Source organism: Capsicum annuum, chromosome 8 (genome assembly GCF_002878395.1).
Source record: "Capsicum annuum cultivar UCD-10X-F1 chromosome 8, UCD10Xv1.1, whole genome shotgun sequence".
Lineage (NCBI taxonomy): Eukaryota > Viridiplantae > Streptophyta > Magnoliopsida > Solanales > Solanaceae > Capsicum > Capsicum annuum.
The window spans coordinates 148689374-148708580 of record NC_061118.1 but is presented as its reverse complement, the minus strand read 5'-3'; the positions used below and the strand labels follow the sequence as shown (position 1 = coordinate 148708580).

The 19207-nt window shown below is 34.5% G+C and overlaps 4 protein-coding genes across 4 annotated transcripts; 1 reads left to right on the top strand and 3 right to left on the bottom strand.

The window, feature by feature from the left end:
- Positions 1–296: 296 nt before the first annotated feature.
- Positions 297–2893, bottom strand: LOC107839366 (cytochrome P450 98A2-like). The gene is given in 3 exon segments (NM_001324567.1): positions 297–941; positions 1077–1474; positions 2401–2893. Coding segments are annotated over 3 exon segments (1536 nt in total).
- A 4166-nt stretch (positions 2894–7059) lies between these two features.
- Positions 7060–10109, bottom strand: LOC107839364 (protein MAINTENANCE OF PSII UNDER HIGH LIGHT 1). The gene is made up of 3 exons (XM_016682814.2): positions 9695–10109; positions 8281–8418; positions 7060–7587 (listed from the first exon to the last, which is right to left on the bottom strand). Exons 1-3 carry the CDS (start codon positions 9881–9883, stop codon positions 7186–7188), a joined length of 729 nt encoding a protein of 242 aa, XP_016538300.1. The 5' UTR covers positions 9884–10109; the 3' UTR covers positions 7060–7185.
- Positions 10110–11845: 1736 nt separating this feature from the next.
- LOC107879273 (putative RING-H2 finger protein ATL69) lies at positions 11846–13036 on the top strand. The gene has a single exon (XM_047394547.1). It carries the CDS (start codon positions 12309–12311, stop codon positions 12789–12791), a length of 483 nt encoding a protein of 160 aa, XP_047250503.1. The 5' UTR covers positions 11846–12308; the 3' UTR covers positions 12792–13036.
- A 1273-nt stretch (positions 13037–14309) lies between these two features.
- LOC107879767 (cytosolic sulfotransferase 15) lies at positions 14310–15617 on the bottom strand. Its single transcript, XM_016726716.2, has one exon. It carries the CDS (start codon positions 15539–15541, stop codon positions 14501–14503), a length of 1041 nt encoding a protein of 346 aa, XP_016582202.1. The 5' UTR covers positions 15542–15617; the 3' UTR covers positions 14310–14500.
- Between the last annotated feature and the right edge of the window lie 3590 nt (positions 15618–19207).

Genomic DNA, 19207 nt, shown 5'->3' with positions numbered 1-19207 from the left:
GGGATAAGAAAACAAAGATCTGACTATCATTCAGTCACTTGACTTCATATCAGTTGCTAGGAAAATACAATCTCGTTAACCAACTAGAAACAATATTTTTTTTCATGAAGTACTAACTGATATAAAAATAAAAACAGTACAAAAGAAATTGGACTTGGGAGCTCAAAGTCGAAACTTTTTGAATTATCACATAACAACAAAAAAGAAAGCAAAATAAAAAAAAGAAAATCTCTTTTATGGGAAGTAGCTGTTTGGACCTGGGTAAACCAAATTCTTCCCCTTTAGTTTGTTTTGTTTTACATGTCCGCTGCAATTCGTTTGTACAACTCAGCAGGTAATCTGGGAGTGGCGACGGCCTGTAATGGAGTCCTCATGTAGGTAACAAGCCCTGGGTTCTCACCCATATCAATCTCTTCGGGGCTCAATCCGTTAGACGGAGTCCAGTGAAAATGGTGCAGAAGATGGCCCAACATAGATGTGACCAAGTTGATACCCAATTGTGCCCCTGGACACACTCTTCTGCCAGCACCAAATGGGAGTAGTCTGAAATCATGCCCCTTCATGTCCACATCTTCCTCAAGGAACCTCTCCGGTCTGAACTCCAACGGGTTTTTCCACACCTTGGGGTCACGAGCTACTGCCCAGACATTCACATGCACGTTGGAGCCCTTTGGAATGTCATAACCAGCAATCTTGACGTTGGCGTTGGCTCTGTGTGGCAGCATAAGAGGAGTTGGAGGGTGAAGCCTTAGAGCTTCCTTAGCCACGCATTGCAGGTATGGGAGGTTGGGGAAGTCTGTTTCGTTCATCACACGCTCGTAGCCAATCACTTGGTCGAGCTCCTCTTGGGCCTTGTGCTGCACTCTTGGGTTCTTGATCACCTCAGCCATTGCCCATTCAACAGAGATTGCAGTTGTGTCCATTCCTGCTGTGATCATATCCTGCAATTTTCATAGAGATCAATTCAAAATTCATCCGCAAATGGCACTTGCTATTATGGGTATCAGAGTAAAATCTCAGTAGATTATCATTTAAGCTTCTATTGTGAGGGAAGTGAATAATACTAATTTACTTACCCAAAGCAAGCCAATGAGAGTGTCTTCACTAAGGTCATATTTCTGTTGGAGGGTCAACAATGCATCAAAGAAGTGTTGCTTGGCTCCTCCACTCTTTTGGCGAGCCAGGGTGTGCTCCTCCATAATAGCTCGGGTTAGACGGTCTCTACGTGCCCCGTGCTTAGAAAATGCATCCTCGTCAAGAGGGAACATCCAGCGAAGCCATGGGATGTGCTCCGCCATTGCAAGGGATGCCCCGAGCTTCAATCCATTGGCAACAATCGCCTTGAACTCGTTTCCTTGTTCATCCATCACACCTTCAAAGTTCACAAACCTCTTTCCAAAGGCAAGCCTTGTTATGTTGTTGAAGGACACTGCTCCAAGGTACTTCTTCACTAGCACACTCTTCCCCGCGTTATCTACACAAATACCATATTCTTGGGCATTTAGCACCATGGATGAGATTTTGGTAGACCAAATGAGCGATAATAGTGGGTCTCTTAATCAAAGTTTGGTCTACCATCACCAATCCACCAACCACACCTACTATTTAAGGTGGTGTGCTTATTCACCATTTATTATTTTTATTATTAGGGAGTATTATTATTATTTGGAAAATGATAGTAGGTTGATATTGGTCAACGCATCATTTTATTTGAGTTCAATCCCAACAACCCCATAGACCCCCACCCAATAAGAAAAAACAAGAAAACCACCAAAACGTTAACCAAATTTATCAACCTCTTACTAGAAAAAAAGACTCTTTAGCTTATCTACATCCACCTACATGAATACACTTTCCACGTGTAATATTTTTATTAGACAAATTTTCAATTACAACAGGTTAAAATACACCAATATTATTTTAAAAAAAAAAGTTGCCATTGTTGATAAATTTGAATTCAATTCATGCGAATATGTCAAACAAAATAAAGGAAGAACCCTTTCCTTTTAATATCTTGGGAAAGGGCATATCTAATCGTGTCTTGTACTTCAATTATTATATTGCTTATTATTTCTGGGATAATATATTATTTTTATTGTTATTTGTTGTTTCTTATATATATATATATTTTTTTTCAAAATTGATTTGAATTATTTTACTTGAGCGGAAGGTGCATTGATATATACTCTATCCTCCTTCGCACTCCACAGAAGTGAGACTACAAAGGACATACTAATGTTGTTTTTATCTTCTCAAAATGATCTAATAGTAAACTCTTTCCCAAAAATAATAAACAAATTAAAAATTGAGAATTAATAGCAATTCAATTACCAACTGAAAATACATATAAACAATAAACAAACTAAAAATTCAAAAAATAGTTTAAAAAAAAAAACTTACCAGGACCAGTGCAGTCTCTGTAAATGGACTCCACCATAGCAGTAACTTCATCTTCTCTAATGGGCCTAAGTGCTTCAAGCCTTTTAGCAGTAAAAAGCTCAATAGTACAAACTTTTCTAACCTTAACATAATGAGGCCCGTAATCGGCCCATATCAGATCCGCTCCATCTCTACTAAACTTCGCAGCCGATCTACTCCGGTGCCGATCAGCCAACTGCTGATCATGTTCTTTCAACACTTCCTTAGCTAAATCCGAGCTGGAAACGACGACGTTTAAAGTCGACCCGAACCAAACAGAGATGATCGGGCCGTAAGTTTGGGCCCATTCGTAGAAGCAGCGGAACCTAACGGGCTTGATTTGGTAGAGGTTACCGACAACGGGCCATGGAGATGGGCCCGGTGGGAGCTTGAAACGGAGACGGTAGTAGAGGTGGTAAGCTATGTATGTGAAGATGAATGATAGAGGAATTGCTAAAGCTAAAGAAATAGCCATTGTTAGTAATGCTGGAGCAAATGAAGGGTAGTAGGTTTTTTATATACAAGGGTGGTGGACGGAGTTGGTGAGGGGTATTTTGGTCTTTTGGAATATGGTAGTTGGTGTTTTTTGGTGAAGAGTATTGTATTTGTTTATGGAATTTAGAAATGGAAGCATGAAAGAGTGAGGGAATATTTAAATTGGAGAAAGAAAATTCTTGTGCAAATGAATTTTGTGAAATTTTCATTGGTGAGGGAAGTTTATAGTCAATGGATGTAATTGTTAATAATTAATTATAATTAATATAATAAACTTGTCACGGAAACAATGCCAGAAATATTTATTTTATGACGTAAGTAATTTATAAAAATTAATTAAGAATAATATAATAAAATTATTGTTGAAGTAGCTTAAGCAGACATGTTTATCTAATGCCTCTTAGCTGCTGCAACTCCTCCTAATATATGAGAATTTTCACCAAATATGTACTACTTTCTTTCACAACTCAAGTAAGACTTTTGATAAATAAAGCGAAGTAGTCATTTGATCATGAGTATTTTTTTATTTTTTTAAAAAAAAATTATTTTATTTCAGTGAAAAAAGTGAAAATTATAGTGTTTAATCATGAAAATTTTAAATACAATTTGAAATTGTATTTTAGAAAAGTGAAAATAAGAAAAACTTGTTTTCACCTTTTCACTCCTACATCTCTCACAAAATTTTAAAAATAATTTTAATTTATATTCATAATTAAATACAACTCCAACTTCAATTCTAATTCTATTTTCAACTTCGAAAAATTATATTTTCATGGTCAAATGGGGCCGAAATCATCACGCATTTGCCTCAATACATGAAGAAAAAGTAAAAAAATGAGTATAACACTAAGGGATTTGTTTTTGCAATTTCTAAAGGTAAAATGATTTTTTGGAGCCCTGTAATAGGTCGATTTTGTAAGTTGGACACTTCTACTTACGTGTTTATCATCTGGACCCCTGAACCTACTAAAAAGCTATATTTTAAACTCTTTGACCGTTGACTTTGCCTATGTGGCACTAAAACGCTGACTAGGATAAGGAGAGTGATTACACTTGTCTGGGGTGCGAGTGGAGATCAATTTTTGATCAATTTTATATTAAAATAATTTTTAAAGAATTAAAAAAGATCTTTTTTCATCTTTTTAATTTAAAAATATTTTTAAAAATAATTTAAAAAAAACCTCCCCAACCCTCCTCCTCTCGTCCAGCCCCTCCCCCCACCCCCACCCCTCCCCACCTCCCCCAGCCCCCCCAGTCTCCGTCCATCACCCTTATTCCCCTAAACCCCAACCTTCTCCCCCGCTGCCCCCCCTCCCCACCATTTCCCCAGCCTCTCTCCCCCATTTCAACCCCAGCCCCACCAATTCGTTACTCAAAAATGAGTATCATTTCAGCCTAGAATAAGGACAATAGAGGAGAGAAAAAAATGGGGTGTTCATGGAGGGTGGTTGCCCTCTCTGTTTGGCCTATGATTCTCAAAAACCTGCAACTCTCCCTTGCCATTGATAGCAGCAGCAGTAGCCCAGCAACAAAGAACCTCCATTCTTGAATTTTAACTAATTCACAAAATATTCCCAAAAAAAATAAAAAAAATATTCAAATTGATTTTCAAGAATTCTCAACATTCTTGAAATACCCAAATTACAAGAAATTCCAAGAAAAATAAAATTGAGTCTTTATTTTGAATTTTAAGAATTTTCAACCTTCTTGAATTACTCAAATCACAAAAAAAATCCATAAACTTAAATTTTTACATTGAATTTTGAGAATATCAAACTTTCTTGAATTACCCAAATCACAAAAAATCTAAAGAGAGCATAAAAATTGAGTCTTTATATTGAATTTTAAATTTCTTGGATCACCCAAATCACAAAAATCTCTCCTTCCATACTTCTTAAATTTTTTAACTCCTTATTTTTTAATTTTTTCATAAAGCAAGAAGAATAAGAAGATGATAAAGGAAAAGAAGAATGAGAAGAGGAGGAAGAAGAATAGGAAAAGGAAAGAAGAAGAAGAAAGCAAGAAGAAATAGAGAAAAAAAAGAACAGGAAAGAAAGAAAGAGGGGAAGAGAGAGAGGTGGGGGGGGGGGGGGGTTGTTTTGTTTATTTGTTGATTTATTTATTTATTTAGTATTTTAATATTTAATATTTTTATATATAAAAATGATTTGGAAGATGATATGGTAGATGTGGCAGCTAACGTGATGAGAGTGTGTTAAACTCGTAAAAAAGTGTTTAAAATATTTTTTTTAATGGATTCAGGGGTGTAGATGACAAACATATAAATAGAAGTGTCCAACTTACAAAACGGATATAGTAAAAGTGTCCAACTTACAAAACAAAACAGATATAATACAAAGGTCCAGAAGATTATTTTTCCATTTCTAAATATGAATTACAACTTTCCGGGTTTCATTTTGACTACTCCTTCGTCCTAGTTTACCCGTTCCAAATTTCTTAATTTGATATCCCATTTTACTTATCCTATTTTACTTATTAAAACAAAATAATTTTTTTTTCATTATACCCTTAGTGTAATTGATTACTCCTTATTATTAATATGCTTGAAAAATGCCGCAAAGAGGAGTAACATTAAATATACATCATTAAAAATATAAATAGTGCTTTGGTATTAGTCATCTATCAATATTGGAACTAACAACAAGATATAATTAAAAGGAACAAAATAATAAAATTACATTATCAATCATTATTTTCTTAATAGTTGTATCATCTCAATTTAGGACATATAAAATGGGACGGAGGGAGGATGAGAGAGTGTGCCGATTTTACGTTAAATAGACGATTATACCTTTTCTTTTTTTCAATATACAAAAAGCTCTTTACTTTATCAACTCACCTAACTTTCTGCGCTTGTTTAATTATACTCCCTCGCTTACTCTTTACTTTTTTATGTCACTAAAAATAAGATTTTCAATAATATTTTCTTCGTTTGTTTTTATTTTTTTATTTTAAAATAATAATAATACTTATTTAATTTATAAAATTAATAGATAATTTATATATTTCTATCCATCTTATTCTTGTGATTAAATATAATTTATTATCCAATGCATTATTAAAAATATTAAATTTATTATATTTAAAGAATAATATGATAAAATTATCCATATTTTCTTAATTCTCATGTCAACCAAAAAGTGGACAAATAAAGATGATGAATGGGGCACTATTTAGTTTAAAAAATTACTGAATAACTTAACCATTTATGTATTTATCCTTACCACAATATTATTCGTTATTATCCATGTATTTCTCAAAATATTACATTTATTATTTTTATAAGATGATAGACAAATATTATTTTTATTACTTATTATTTCTTAAAATATATGTCAAGTTAATAATAAACAAATATTGTTGTACAGCTTAAAAGGATTAGGAAAATATCTCAATATGAAATTTGGCATTAAATATCCAAATTATGGATGTTGGTTAAAATCAAAATAAAATTTAAATTGAAAATAAAATTATCTATCTCATGTAGGATGTTAGATCATAAATCCTAGTTATAACTTGTAATCTCAGGATAAGCTTGTTTCGAATGATCCCCTTAAATTTTAAGACTTGATTCTTAAAAGACCTTAAATATCTATTGTCATAGTTTATCGAAGACATGATCTTAAATAATAAGGTATGAAAGATGCAGATTAAGATAGAAAGTTAGTAGGAAGATGTGCGTCCATGTAAGTAGGTAGGAGTATTTTGTCTTATTATACGAACTAGAAGTCGTACTGTCATACTTGCAGTTTCTTATTGTTAGCGCTTTGATGATACATGTTGTTTCAGATAGATCGATGGCGATGGCAGTACACACCGGCGCCCACAGAACAGTTGCTGAAGAATGAAGATGGAAAATACAACAGCTCATGGAATGGAATGTGGTTGGTAAAATGGACCCACTTGAAGTAGGTTATGATGTTTGGTGATAAAAAAAAAGTATGAACAATGAAAGGTTACAATTTTATGTTTTAAGAGTCAAGTCTTGGTTATTGATCTGATGACCAAATTTGCTTAGTACAGTAGTAACTTAGATTTTGGATAGATCGATGTATATGTGAAACAGTTCCTATGGGATAGATCTCATTTACTAAATAGCATATATAGATGATTTATTCGGAGATATGGCCATTGAACTAACTCAATTACGCAGAATAGTTCTCTTTTAATAATAGGATTACAAAAACTTACTGAAATATGTGTACTAGGTCATCTACAAATAAAATATACAAGTAAACAAAACGATTTGTCCTAAGAGATGTTAGGACTTGAAGTGTCCTGAGGGGCTTCGGATTGGACCTCAACTTGGGGAGCAGAGCTTTCAACTTCTGGTGCATTTGGTGCTTCGGTTCCTGGTGCTACTGAAGCTTGAACATCTTCAACTTCAGGTGCAGTTGGTGCCTCGGTTACTGAAGCTTGGACTATTTCCGCGGGCTTAAGCTTGTTGATATAGTAGCTAAGGGATGGTCCCGAGTACTCCACTGTTTGTATCGGAGGAGGTGAGTTCTTCCCAACTTGAAGGAGAATCGATGAAGCAGCTGCAACAGCGATTAAGCCTATCCCAGCTACAACAGCTACGGTGTTCTCTGCTCCATCAGATGAGGTGCCTGCTGCCCCGGAGCTGATGGCACTTTCTGCTACATAAACTGCAGGCTGTTGCGAAATTAAGCAACGTCAGTAACACTGATAAAAACAACAGCATCCATACAGATCGTCAAACTCAAACAGTATCATTTGCCGCTTAAAACTACCAGAAGAGAATGATGATTCAGTGTGACATTGCCAATAGATATATACTTTCACCCTCATATATTGAACCGAACTTGTAAGTAGTTCTGAAGAATTTTAGACAGAATCCTAGCCAAATTGATCTTAAGCTAAGTGAAAGGCCGTGGGGCAGGGAAAACAACCGAGTCGATCAGGAGCTGCAACATAGCTTATCTTGTGTAAAAGCATCAGGCTTGAAAGAAAAAAGGTGCAGATTGAAGAAAAAAGAAAGAGTTAGAATATATGTGGGAAGCTCAACAAGCTAGTACTTCGATAATATGAGCGAGTCTTCCAGCCCAATACCACACAGTAAGAAGTGAAACAGCCTACAACCGTTTACACTGCCCAAGCATCAGTATAGTAGCTGGAGAGGTAATACTAGATTGACACTTGAAGTTGAACTTCAACAAAATGAAAAGAGTTATTTGTTTTTGTAACTCAACAGTTATTTCACTGTGAGATAGTTTCTCGTTTGAGGAGCTAAGGTATGTCATAATCTGAAACTTCCTTTTTTCCAAACCACCTGAATAGTGTAGTTTCAAGAGAACTTATGTCATTGCAGAACATAGAAGTACTAACCTCAACAGAGTATATATTTGTTTGCCCAGCAGTATCCTTCTCAACATACCCTGTCCAGCCACGCGGCTTACGAGGTGGAAATGTCCCAACCACTCTGGTGTTGTCCCCAGCTACCCATTCCATGCTCACCTTCCCCACCTGTATATATCCAATACACAAAGTGTATCACAATATTTTCCAGTGTGAACTACTATCTTACTGAACAGTATAACGTGCAATACTGATCTACTAGAGTTTTAAAAAGCTATGAAGTAAGGGCTGAGGAACAAACTCACTCAAAATTACCACATAAAGTGTATAGGCATAGTTACACTACTAAAAAATGGCTTAACAGTGAGGTCGTGAGAAGCCTGTTGAGCAAATCTATTAGTATTTTTTTCCTGAGCCTCATAGATGCGCTATAACGTGTCCTTGAAGTAGCTGAGCTGGATACTAATTCTTTTAGATATAAATGTCTGAAATAACAATTTGACCGCATAGCGACAATTTGTGCCTGAGCTAAGGGCTTAAGCTCGTTTGTGAATCAGGAAATATACATTTGATGCGTTGAGAAAACATAAATTGCTGGCAAAATAAGGTGATATCTCATAGTGAGCAGTATCTGAAAGTCAAGCGTTCTGCAACGATAGAATACACCCCAAACAGACCAATACAACAAAACCTTGTCGCAATGTTGGAACCAACTACCAATTGCAACAGAAGTTAAGAACTTGTGACAAGTTTTAAGCCATGTCTAGGTACATATGATAAGTAAGTCCATTGCGAAATCTGAAACTTTTAGCAATGACACACAGTCAATATGAAAACGCCTAAAATTGTATTCAATGCTGCCATCATAGAGAAAATATGGGGCTGAATAGAAGTGCATATGAAACTAAAGACGATGAAAAATCAGAGGTTAACTTAAAGTCATTTGTGATTCTGCGATATTTTTGAACATGCTTTCGCATCACACACTCCCAAGTTTGCTCCTTTCACAAACTCACTCTAAAGACCATAGTATTTGCACTCTACAGGCGGTAACTTTACTCACTCCGGAAACATGAGTTAACATGCTTTTAACTCAAAAGACTAGGAGCAGCCCAGTGCGCTAAGTTCCCGCTATGCACTGGTCCGGAAAGGGTCGGACCACAGGGGTCTATACACCCTCTATTTCTGCAAGAGGCTGTTTGTGCAGCTCAAAATCTTTGACTCCATTTTTTATTAAAGTAGTCTATAATTGCAGCAGGAAAAAAATTGTTTCTTTCCCGAAATACTACTCAGAAGTAGCCATAATTATTATCCAAGACAGTTCCTTTAATCAAGATTGTACATACCCACTTCCTTTTTTTCAACATAAATATAAATCCAAAACACAAATCCAACAAGAAAATTGAACTACACAAATTCAAGAAAAGCAAAGAGGAAAAAAGACCTCTTTCTCAGGGGCACATTCTTCAGCATTGCAATCAGAATCATCCGTTGAAGCCCGAATTCTGAATCGAACAAGACTCTGCCTTTGCCTCAGTATTGAGTCTTTTTTGTATGTGTAAAAACTCAATCTTCCACTTGAAGATGAATTAGCTATAGTACAAGTGTTTGCTGATAAAGCAGCACAAGCCATTCCTACTTCTTTTGCTACTGCTTTTTGGGTTCTCTAAGTTACACTGCAAAGTTTTGTTTATTGAGGTAATGAAGAAGCAAGCAGAACCACTTGTAGGAATTTCTTTGCTGCTTCTTCGACTGGCTCTGTTTGAGCCTTGAAAATCCTTTTTAGTTTGGCTGCTTTGGTTTTTGTGGTTTGATTTGAATGCACGTTGAGTGGGTTATGTGTCTCACATTTCAATCTCTTTCTAAGAATATTTTATTGCCAAATGACAATTATATCCCCCTTTTTGTCATTTGTGACATCCCATTTAACTTTATTTTTTTAAAAAAAAATAATTAAATTTGTTATAACCATATGATATCCTCAAATTTCCAAGCTTGGAATATTTTTTTATTATTACAAGTTCGAATGCGAAATCTTTCATTAAACGGTAAAATCTCATGCCATCTCTTGAGGATATTAGTAAGATTAGTTAAATAATGACTAAATAAAATTGCCTTCAGATTTACTTTTAGCCGAAAAAATTGTATAATATGAGAGATAACTAAAAATTTGTTTATGAGATTCTGCTTAAGAAAAATGTCAAAACTATTCATAGAAATCTTCAAGATAATATTGTTTATACTTGGCACCTTTATTTTTCACGTATAAATTATGAGCATAACATTGCTTATGAACATCCCGTGTGGTTTGCAGGCGATTACATCGGGGTTTTACCCAGTGTGCGCACTGTGATCACCACAGAGTGCTCACTCGAAGGGTAGAGGCTGTGGCAGAGGATGTAACGGCTGCGGATTTTCCTGAAAAGTTTCCAAAAAAAAAAAAATTCTTAATTAGCCGAGCTTATTCATTATTTTCTTTTGTTTATAATTGTGTTGTTTGAGCCAGCCTATGCGGGCTTTAACTAATTCCATGAGATACCTTTCATATATCACCGGTAATAGGTATCCGGTAACTCCAACTATCCACCTAGGCTCCAAGAGTTGATCCATTATGAAAAGCCAAATTTTCATAATACCTCTGATCATGATCATGACCATAATTATGTTGGAGAAGGAAGTTGTCCTTTGATTTTTTAATTTATTTTTTGGTTAATAGAAGTTGTCCTTGATTGCATATCTGTATTTGGCACTTACACAGAAGGTTTATTAATTAAGTTTGTGAAAGGGTCACGATATTGGAATGGAATTTAATACGTAGATTAATTTAATAAGTGTTAAGGCTAAGAAATTCCTAAATGTAAAGAAGGAGATAAATGAAATAAGGCGTGAAGATAGATAGAAGATAGTATTAGTAAAATGAACAAAATCATATGATTGATAATCGAAAGAATTAACGAGAGATAATGATATGTTGTTAATTAGATGATTACTTGCATGTACAAGTGATTATCTATTACTTCCATTGCTTAAGGGTTGAGTCGATGGCGGATTTTATAATTTTAAATTTATAAATTCTCAACTTATAATTTCTTTTAATTGCTTATGAAATTCAAGATAGATTACTTATATATATTGATGAAATATCTTAACAAACACAAAAATTGAATTAAACTTATTGAATTTTATCGAACTCATAACTTATCGATTTGCCTTCTGAGGTTAAACTAGCTCGACCCAACAAGTAAAATGTCTTCATTTGAACCAAAGTGAGCACATGACAAATTATAAGTATCACATAATGAGTCAATGAAGTAGAGTAAGCTTTAGATATTTATTTTTAACAATATTTATAGATCTCGATAGAGTAATTATATGCCAAACAAATCCATCCAAGTACAAAAAGCACTTCCATTAATTTAAAAGAATTGAAAAGATAGGCACGTCGTCGCGCCTCCACCGTCGCCGCTGATCGGCTTCGTCAAATGATATGAAAATAGTGTTGTTTAACTTTGTTTTCATTCTTTAGTGTGTATATATAATTAAAAAAAAAATATATACACACAGAGAAAGATAATGGATAAAAATTGGGAAGTTCAAGATGAAATCAACGTCACACATTTGTTCCATAACAAACTAAACACTTTGAATTCCCAGATTTTGCTCCCCTTCTGTAGCTCTAAGCCCAGTTCCCAATAAGGCCTGGATCTGATTTTCAAACACTCTGTATACTTTCAATTACTCATGCACGTGCTGTCGTGATCTCTTTTTTATAATGGCAAAGCCATGATATTCAAGGTTCAAAATATGAAATGTTAACACACGTAACATCTAGTGTATATATCGATTACGTAGCTCCACCACATGATGAACATTGTAATATTTATCTTAGTATTTACTCATTTATTTATTTCTGACAACATCTACTCACTGGTCCAACCTCATTTATTTCTTCCCCGATTAATCATATTATGGGGACCATATTACAAAGCTAATTTATCTTCCATTTATTTGCAGCTACACACATTAACAATATTCACACACACACAAAAAAAAAAAAAATGTCCATATCTAACTCACCTGCAGATTCTTCAATCAGCCTGAGATACGGTATCGTCATAGTCATCGGCATTTTAATTCTCATCTCCCTCGTCATGTTCGCCTCCTACGCTTGTCTTCGCGTCAAATTAACTCAAGATTCTACGCCATCATCGTCATCCATTGGGACAAATAATAATACTTACAACATCTATAGCTACTTCCTCGGGTTGGATCGACCTGTGATAGAGTCATTCCCCAAAGTAGTGTTGGGTGAAAGCAAGAGATTGCCCAGTCTTATTAGTGATACGAATACATGTGCAATATGCTTGTGTGAATATTGTGCTAAGGATTCTGTTCGTTGTATGCCGGAATGTCATCACTGCTTTCACGCAGATTGTGTTGATGAATGGCTGCGGAAGAGTGGAACTTGTCCGATTTGTAGGAGCTCTCCGGCTTCTCCATCTGCAGGTTCAATGCCAACGCCTGGACTTTTGATTAATTAGTATTACTAATATGTTAAAGTTCTGTATAGAATTAGTAATTGGTTTGAAATATATCTCTTTTTAGTGTTCTTATTAGTGCTATTTATGTAGGGAATAATCTTGTTCCTTGAGCTTTTGTTTTGATTTATTTTTTGTCATTCTAGTTAGTATGTCAACTTTTGTCACTTTTGAGTGGTGTTTATATTAGCACATTTCTTGTTTCAAGAATATGTGTCAACAGTTGGAGATAATGACCAAAATGTTTCTTAATTTATGGGTTTCGGTGGCAACAAGAGTTTTAGCCGTGGTTCAATGAAGTTAGGATGAGCGCCATGAGGTTTAAGATTCAATTTTCAGCAGAGACAAACACTAGGTGTTTTCTTTCCATCTGTTCTAGCCTTGTGGACAGAATTATCTGGTATCTGTTACGAGTGGGAGGAGACAGATATCTTGTGGATTTAATCGAGGTGTGTGCAAGCTGACCCAAATACTATAGTTTTATGTGTGAATTTAGTTAGGTAAGATTTAGTTATTTTATTTTCTTTCAACACGAAATAATATATAGATTCATTTATAATTTAAACATATGTATTATTTATGCGAATTTCTAAAATACTATTCGATCAAACACCTTATTAGTTTTATACCTAAATAACTTTGGATAGTTTAAATGTTGTATAAATAACATAAGTATCAACCCTTTTGAAAGTAATTATACTTCCTTTTACTTTTTTAATTACTTTACTTTCTTTCCCTATTAATATACATAACATAACTGACATATATATAGTATTTTGTGTATACGTTGGAATTTTTGTAATATTAAAAATATAAATTATGTATTTATGTAATTTTTAGCTAAATGTTTGTTGAGTCAAGGCCTCAATCAGATGTGGAGGCTAAGTAGTCAACTGTCTGGGCCTCACCCTGGTTAGGTGGGCTAACATAATTGTTTGTTGCTTGTCTTAACATACAAAGTTCCCAAAGCGTGTGCTTGTTACAAACACTGGGGAACTAGCAAAATGTTTGGTCCTTGCTCGCTCCTTAACTAGGAAGTCCGCAAACTTTGTTCTGCTCTCTAAATATGTGGGTAATAACTGAACTCTTAAGTCAATCGGCTACCTAATGTGGTATTGTTTACGTAGAATTTAATATATGCATAACTTATCTTCAAATCAACTATCAAATTAATGACACCTTAATGTGTAAATACGATGGAAACCATCTATCAAACGCCCCGTACATAACACTGATTTAAGTAACAATTTACACAAATATTCATTTAAGATAATGCAATAAAATTTATGTAACCATTTACATAAATATTCATTTAAAATAATGCACAATAAGTAGGAACCATCCAAACAAGTTGTTAGGGTTGTTTGGTACACAGTGCCAGACCCAGAATTTAGGGGTCATAGGTGTTCGGGTGGTTTGAACACATATATTGATGCCCAAAATTTTCAGGTTCTTCTCGAATTTAACGAATGTCGAAGCTCCAAAACAATGGTCATAGGTCCACTCCTTGGTAGGCAGAAATGAATAAACAAAGGTATTCCTTGAGATTAATTTATCTCACCTTCAATATGAGAATAGTGCAAATGATGAAATAAAATAATTTTAAAATTAACTAATGCCTGAAACTAAAACATGAGATAACGTTATCTCAAATTTTATTCTGAAATCATTATTATCTCACACACACACCGAACCCTTGCTTTCTAGAGTACTCAACACAGTGTGAAGGTAAGCCCTGAGCCTCCTAATTTCTCTTCCATCACATTGGAAAGCCTCTCAAACATGGAAGGTGTAAGATAATTCACCCAATCTCCAGTCTCACCTTTCCTAAACAAATCTTTGTTTTCATAATCTGAAATTGCTCCTTTCCCCTTCTTATTCACCTCTAACTCCTTCATGTTCTTGAAACTGCAAAGACTTGAGATATCTTCAATTATTCCTCCCTTTTCCTCCTCTTCAGTAAAAGGAAACCCCAAAAACTCACCTAATTTCTTCAACTGGTTACATGCATCTACTTTCATGTCTTCATATTTCAAGAACAAGACCTTGTTAGGTTTTTCAATGCTTTCTTTCCAGTACCCCAACATATGGTCCCAGTAAGGACCAAAACCTATAATTCCCCTACAGTACAAGTCGAACGCTTCCTCTAAAGGAAGAGGGCCTAAAGATTCAGGCCTGATTTTTCCAAGGTAGTGCCAAATTGATACAAAAGTATCAAAAGGGTTCCTGCAGATGTACACGATTTTGCATCTTGATGTCTTAGATGAATCAGGTAATGCCCCGAAAGGGACATGAGTCGCGACAAGCCTCGGAGAAGGGAGCATGGTGAGATCAGGGAGGCTGTTAGAGTCCGCGTAGAGCTTGTACTCCAGGAAGGGTACAAGCTCATGAGGATTGTGAGTGAGCAAAGGATGCTGAATATGGTTGTTGTTGTGCTGAACACTGAACTTGTTTCGGTTTACAATGGCGAACATGAGTGCTTTTAGCCAAGTGGTGCCTGATTTTGGTATCGTAGCCAGGATCAGGTCACTATCTTGAGCTATAAAGTGTTTCTGCGTCGAAATTATGGATCGGATTTCTTTGGGCTGACACCAAAAGCCCTGAAAGAGGAACAGACTAGGTGTTCTCCATCCTTTTTCTTTGGGAAGAGAAGAAAGAAACTCATCATCACTTTCTTTAGGTAGAGTTTCTTTTTGTTGTTTTGGTTTTCCAGGACTGGATTGGCTTTTGAGGAAATTTGTGATGTATATCATTGCAGGTTATTGATAGGGTTTGATTTTTGCATGAGAACATAGAGCGACATATATAAATGTAGAAGTGGCCCGTGGTATTTGTTCTCAACTCTATTCACATGAAAAACATGGCAAGATCAGAACTATGTTCAAAAATTTTGACAGTACTTTTTCATTCAAGTATTAATTAAGGAAATATTGTTAGTGTCATTTTTGACTTTTTGTTTCTTCTAGGATCATTAAAGTAATCCTATTAAAGTTACCTTTCAATTTTTCCTTCTATGGTCATTCAAATATTATTAAGAACATCTTACTAAGATTATTTTTTGAATTTGCTCATTCACTTATTGAGAAGACTCCACTAGAATTACATTTGAATTTTTCTTCTTTATATGATCATCCAAATATTGAGAATAACTAACTAGTCATTTTTGAAATTTTTTTTCCTTATATAATTATTTAAATATCGAGAAGATCTCACTAAAATCACTTTTAAATTTTGTTTCTTATATGGAGCCCGTTTGGATAGGTTGAAAAAAAATTGCTTTTAAAATTTTTTAAAAGTGCTTTTGAAAGTGCTGAACTTATTTTAAAAATAAGCAGTTACGTGTTTGGGTAAAAGTGCTGAAACTAAAAAAAGTTATTGATGTGTTTGGTAAATAAGTGCTTTTAAGCTGTTTTTTTAGTCAAAATATCTAAAATACCCTTATAACTGTTAATAATATATATAGTTGATTATTATTAATTTTTATTGCTAAAATAATTTAAATTATATATATATATATATATATATATATATATATATATATATATAAAATATTTTCATGAATGGCTATTAATTTGTGCGCTAAAAAATTATTTTTTGTAAGAGTTTAAGTGTTGAACGTTTTAATGTGTTTGAAAAAGATAGTTATATATTAAAAGATTATTTATTTCTTCATGGTTACGTTAAGATTTCGAATCATTAAGGTGCAATTTGTGAGCAATTTGTGAGCAAAATGAATATGCTATGTAGTGAAAGAAAATTAGGGCTACAAAAGGGTATATTCGGAATAAGGGACAATTACAAGGGACATAAATGTCATTTGCTTGGTCAACAATAATAGCTTATAAGCCCCCCAAAAAAACAGGAAGGAATGGCTGCTTCTAACTTTTGACATTTAAAAAGTCAAAATTAACTTTTTTTAAGCGATTTTAAAAATTATCGAACACTTCTAAAAGTAAAAAATGGCTTAAAAGCCATTTTGACCAAAAAATAAGCTTTCCTAAACACCCTTATGATCATCCAAATACAATCAAAACGACTAATAAAATTTTAAAAACTGAAAGTTTTTTTTTTAAGTAAAAAAAGAGAGAGAAAAAGAGAATGAGAGAGCTCAGAGTCAGCGAAAGAGAGAGATTGAATGAGGAAGATGGAGAAGGGAGGTGAGCGAATTTGAAAGAGAGGAAATTAGAAGCAAGGCTATGAATTGTATTTAATTATATAAAAAAAAAAATTATGAATTATAATTAATTAATTTTTATTTTTTTTTGGTAAGAATTAAAACTTAAATTAAATAAGAAACTGTGGATCTATATTTGCTAAGCCGCATAATTAATATTTCAACTAAAAGAACTAACCTACTCTTTTAACATTAAAAGACACACTTATGTCAAATTTCCTCTAAATAACTTTGTATGAAACCAATAGGATATCACGTTTAGCTCACGCAAAGGCAGAAATACGCAATCCGATGGGAGACGCACATTATAAATTTATTCTTTTAAATACATAATAAAATAATTAAATATTTATAAATATATATTTCTTTCGTTTTGATTTGTTTAACTTTTTTTTTAATCCGTCTAAAAAAGAAAATAACCTTCCCCTTTCCAATAACTTTTTAATTTCAACTTTCCACATGAAATGTCTAATATCATAAATTATTAGGGTGACAATTGATATATTTTTATTTTAAACCATAAGATTTACTTCTTTGTTGTCTTAAACGCCATTGTGGGCGATGCAATTTTATTAAATTTAAGTCCGTACAAAATTCGGATTATATTAAATTCAAAATATATTAGTCCTAAATAAATATTGTGGATTAATATAATTAGATTAATTATTTAAGTCCAAACATATATGAGTTTAATTAAAGTCCAATTTTTATTGGGCTAAATAATGAGCCCACTTTGCTAAGCCCAAGAATATTGTCATATTTTAGAGGCCCAAATAAGCGCCACGTGTCAAATAACGCGGCATGCCAAGTCAAGTGAAGCAGCCAATAGGACCGTGCCACGTGTCAAACTGATGCAGCAGACCCATGAAATAAAAGCCCATAAAAGGCGTCACATTACTTAAATCTGATTGGTCAAAGGAAGTCCATATTCATCACGACTCTTTCTTTCCTACAACTATAAATAGGGGTCTCATAATTCAAAAGAGAAACCCCAGAACTCTAACAAGTAGCAAGAGAAAGCTCGTGGATCAAACGCCGCAATTTCTCTAAAAAGCTCAAGCATTCAAATCAAGTTCATCAAAGTTCAAGATCAAGATCGCAATATTCAAGAACAAGCTCAAAAGCTCTTAAATTGAAGCACAAGTCAAGATCAAGTCCCTCAAGTCCATCAAATCAAATTCAAATTCAAGACTAAACTTTAAACCCTTGAATTTATATTCGAAAAGGTGATTCAGAGGATTCATAGAGATTGAAACACTCACTTATTGAAATCAATAAAATCGATTGTTGCAATATTTTCTTGTCTCGAATTATTTATTTTTCGGTCTTGAAATTTTATTGTCCAATAAATTCTGGCACGCCCAGTGGGACAATCTCTACCTCTCATCTCAACTTTCATACTTCAAAGTTTAAGAACAGCGAAATGACTTCCAAGAAGGTCAATTCTCAATCAACTACTTCCAAGGCTGCTGATTCAAAGTTCTCTGCTGAAGTAGAAAGCATCCTTGGTGTTACTTTCGAAACCTTAGGAGCTGTCACAAGGAGCAAGGCAGGCTTGCTAGGACAACAAATATATCCAATGTCGTCCGCGCCAACTCCAATTTTTGGATCATCAACCCCGAAAGGAATGAAGTCCAATGCAAGTGCTTTAGAAGAAGGAAGGAGTGTGGCCGAATCACTGAAAAAGACTCTATCTCTACTTGAGCATTCCGGTTCCAAATACTCTGGATCCAAGAGCGATGGTCGTTCAACAAATGCGGCATCTCCACTTACACCACATAAGCTAAGTACTTCAAAGATCAACTTATGTGATAATCCGTGTTACTCTCTAACATCTCTGGTGATCATGCAAGCAATGATAACTGATGCCTCGTCTGTGGAGGAGCAGCTTGCGAATCTGACAAAGGCAATTAAAGGCCTGACCAACTATGTTCAGAATCAAGAGGCTAGGATTGATAAGATAGCGGATAGGGTGGAAGGCTTGATAGACGGAGAATCTATCCATACACCGGGAAAAGCTCCAGAGGTTCATGAGATAGAAAATCTTGTGAAACAAACACCATCGACTAAAAAGGTGCAAGTTTCTGCTGAGGGAATGATCCCGATTGGGCAATTGAGAGAATTTATTGAAGGGACCCTCAAAGACAAGTATGATGTTGTCACCAAGTCTTCCCTTGCATATGTCAAGCCTTACACTGCAAGAATAGATAGCCTCAAAATGCCTGCTGGCTATCAACCCCCTAAA

What these genes read in the sequence shown, in the direction of transcription:
- LOC107839364 (XM_016682814.2), bottom strand. Translation starts at nt 9,883, where the DNA reads ATGGCTTGTGCTGCTTTATCAGCAAACACTTGTACTATAGCTAATTCA. An exon ending in AATGTGCCCCTGAGAAAGAG is followed by an intron (nt 8,419 to 9,694) that starts GTCTTTTTTCCT and finishes GGATATATACAG; the next exon opens with GTGGGGAAGGTGAGCATGGA. An exon ending in CAAATATATACTCTGTTGAG is followed by an intron (nt 7,588 to 8,280) that starts GTTAGTACTTCT and finishes ATTTCGCAACAG; the next exon opens with CCTGCAGTTTATGTAGCAGA.
- LOC107879273 (XM_047394547.1), top strand. Translation starts at nt 12,309, where the DNA reads ATGTCCATATCTAACTCACCTGCAGATTCTTCAATCAGCCTGAGATAC.
- LOC107879767 (XM_016726716.2), bottom strand. Translation starts at nt 15,541, where the DNA reads ATGATATACATCACAAATTTCCTCAAAAGCCAATCCAGTCCTGGAAAA.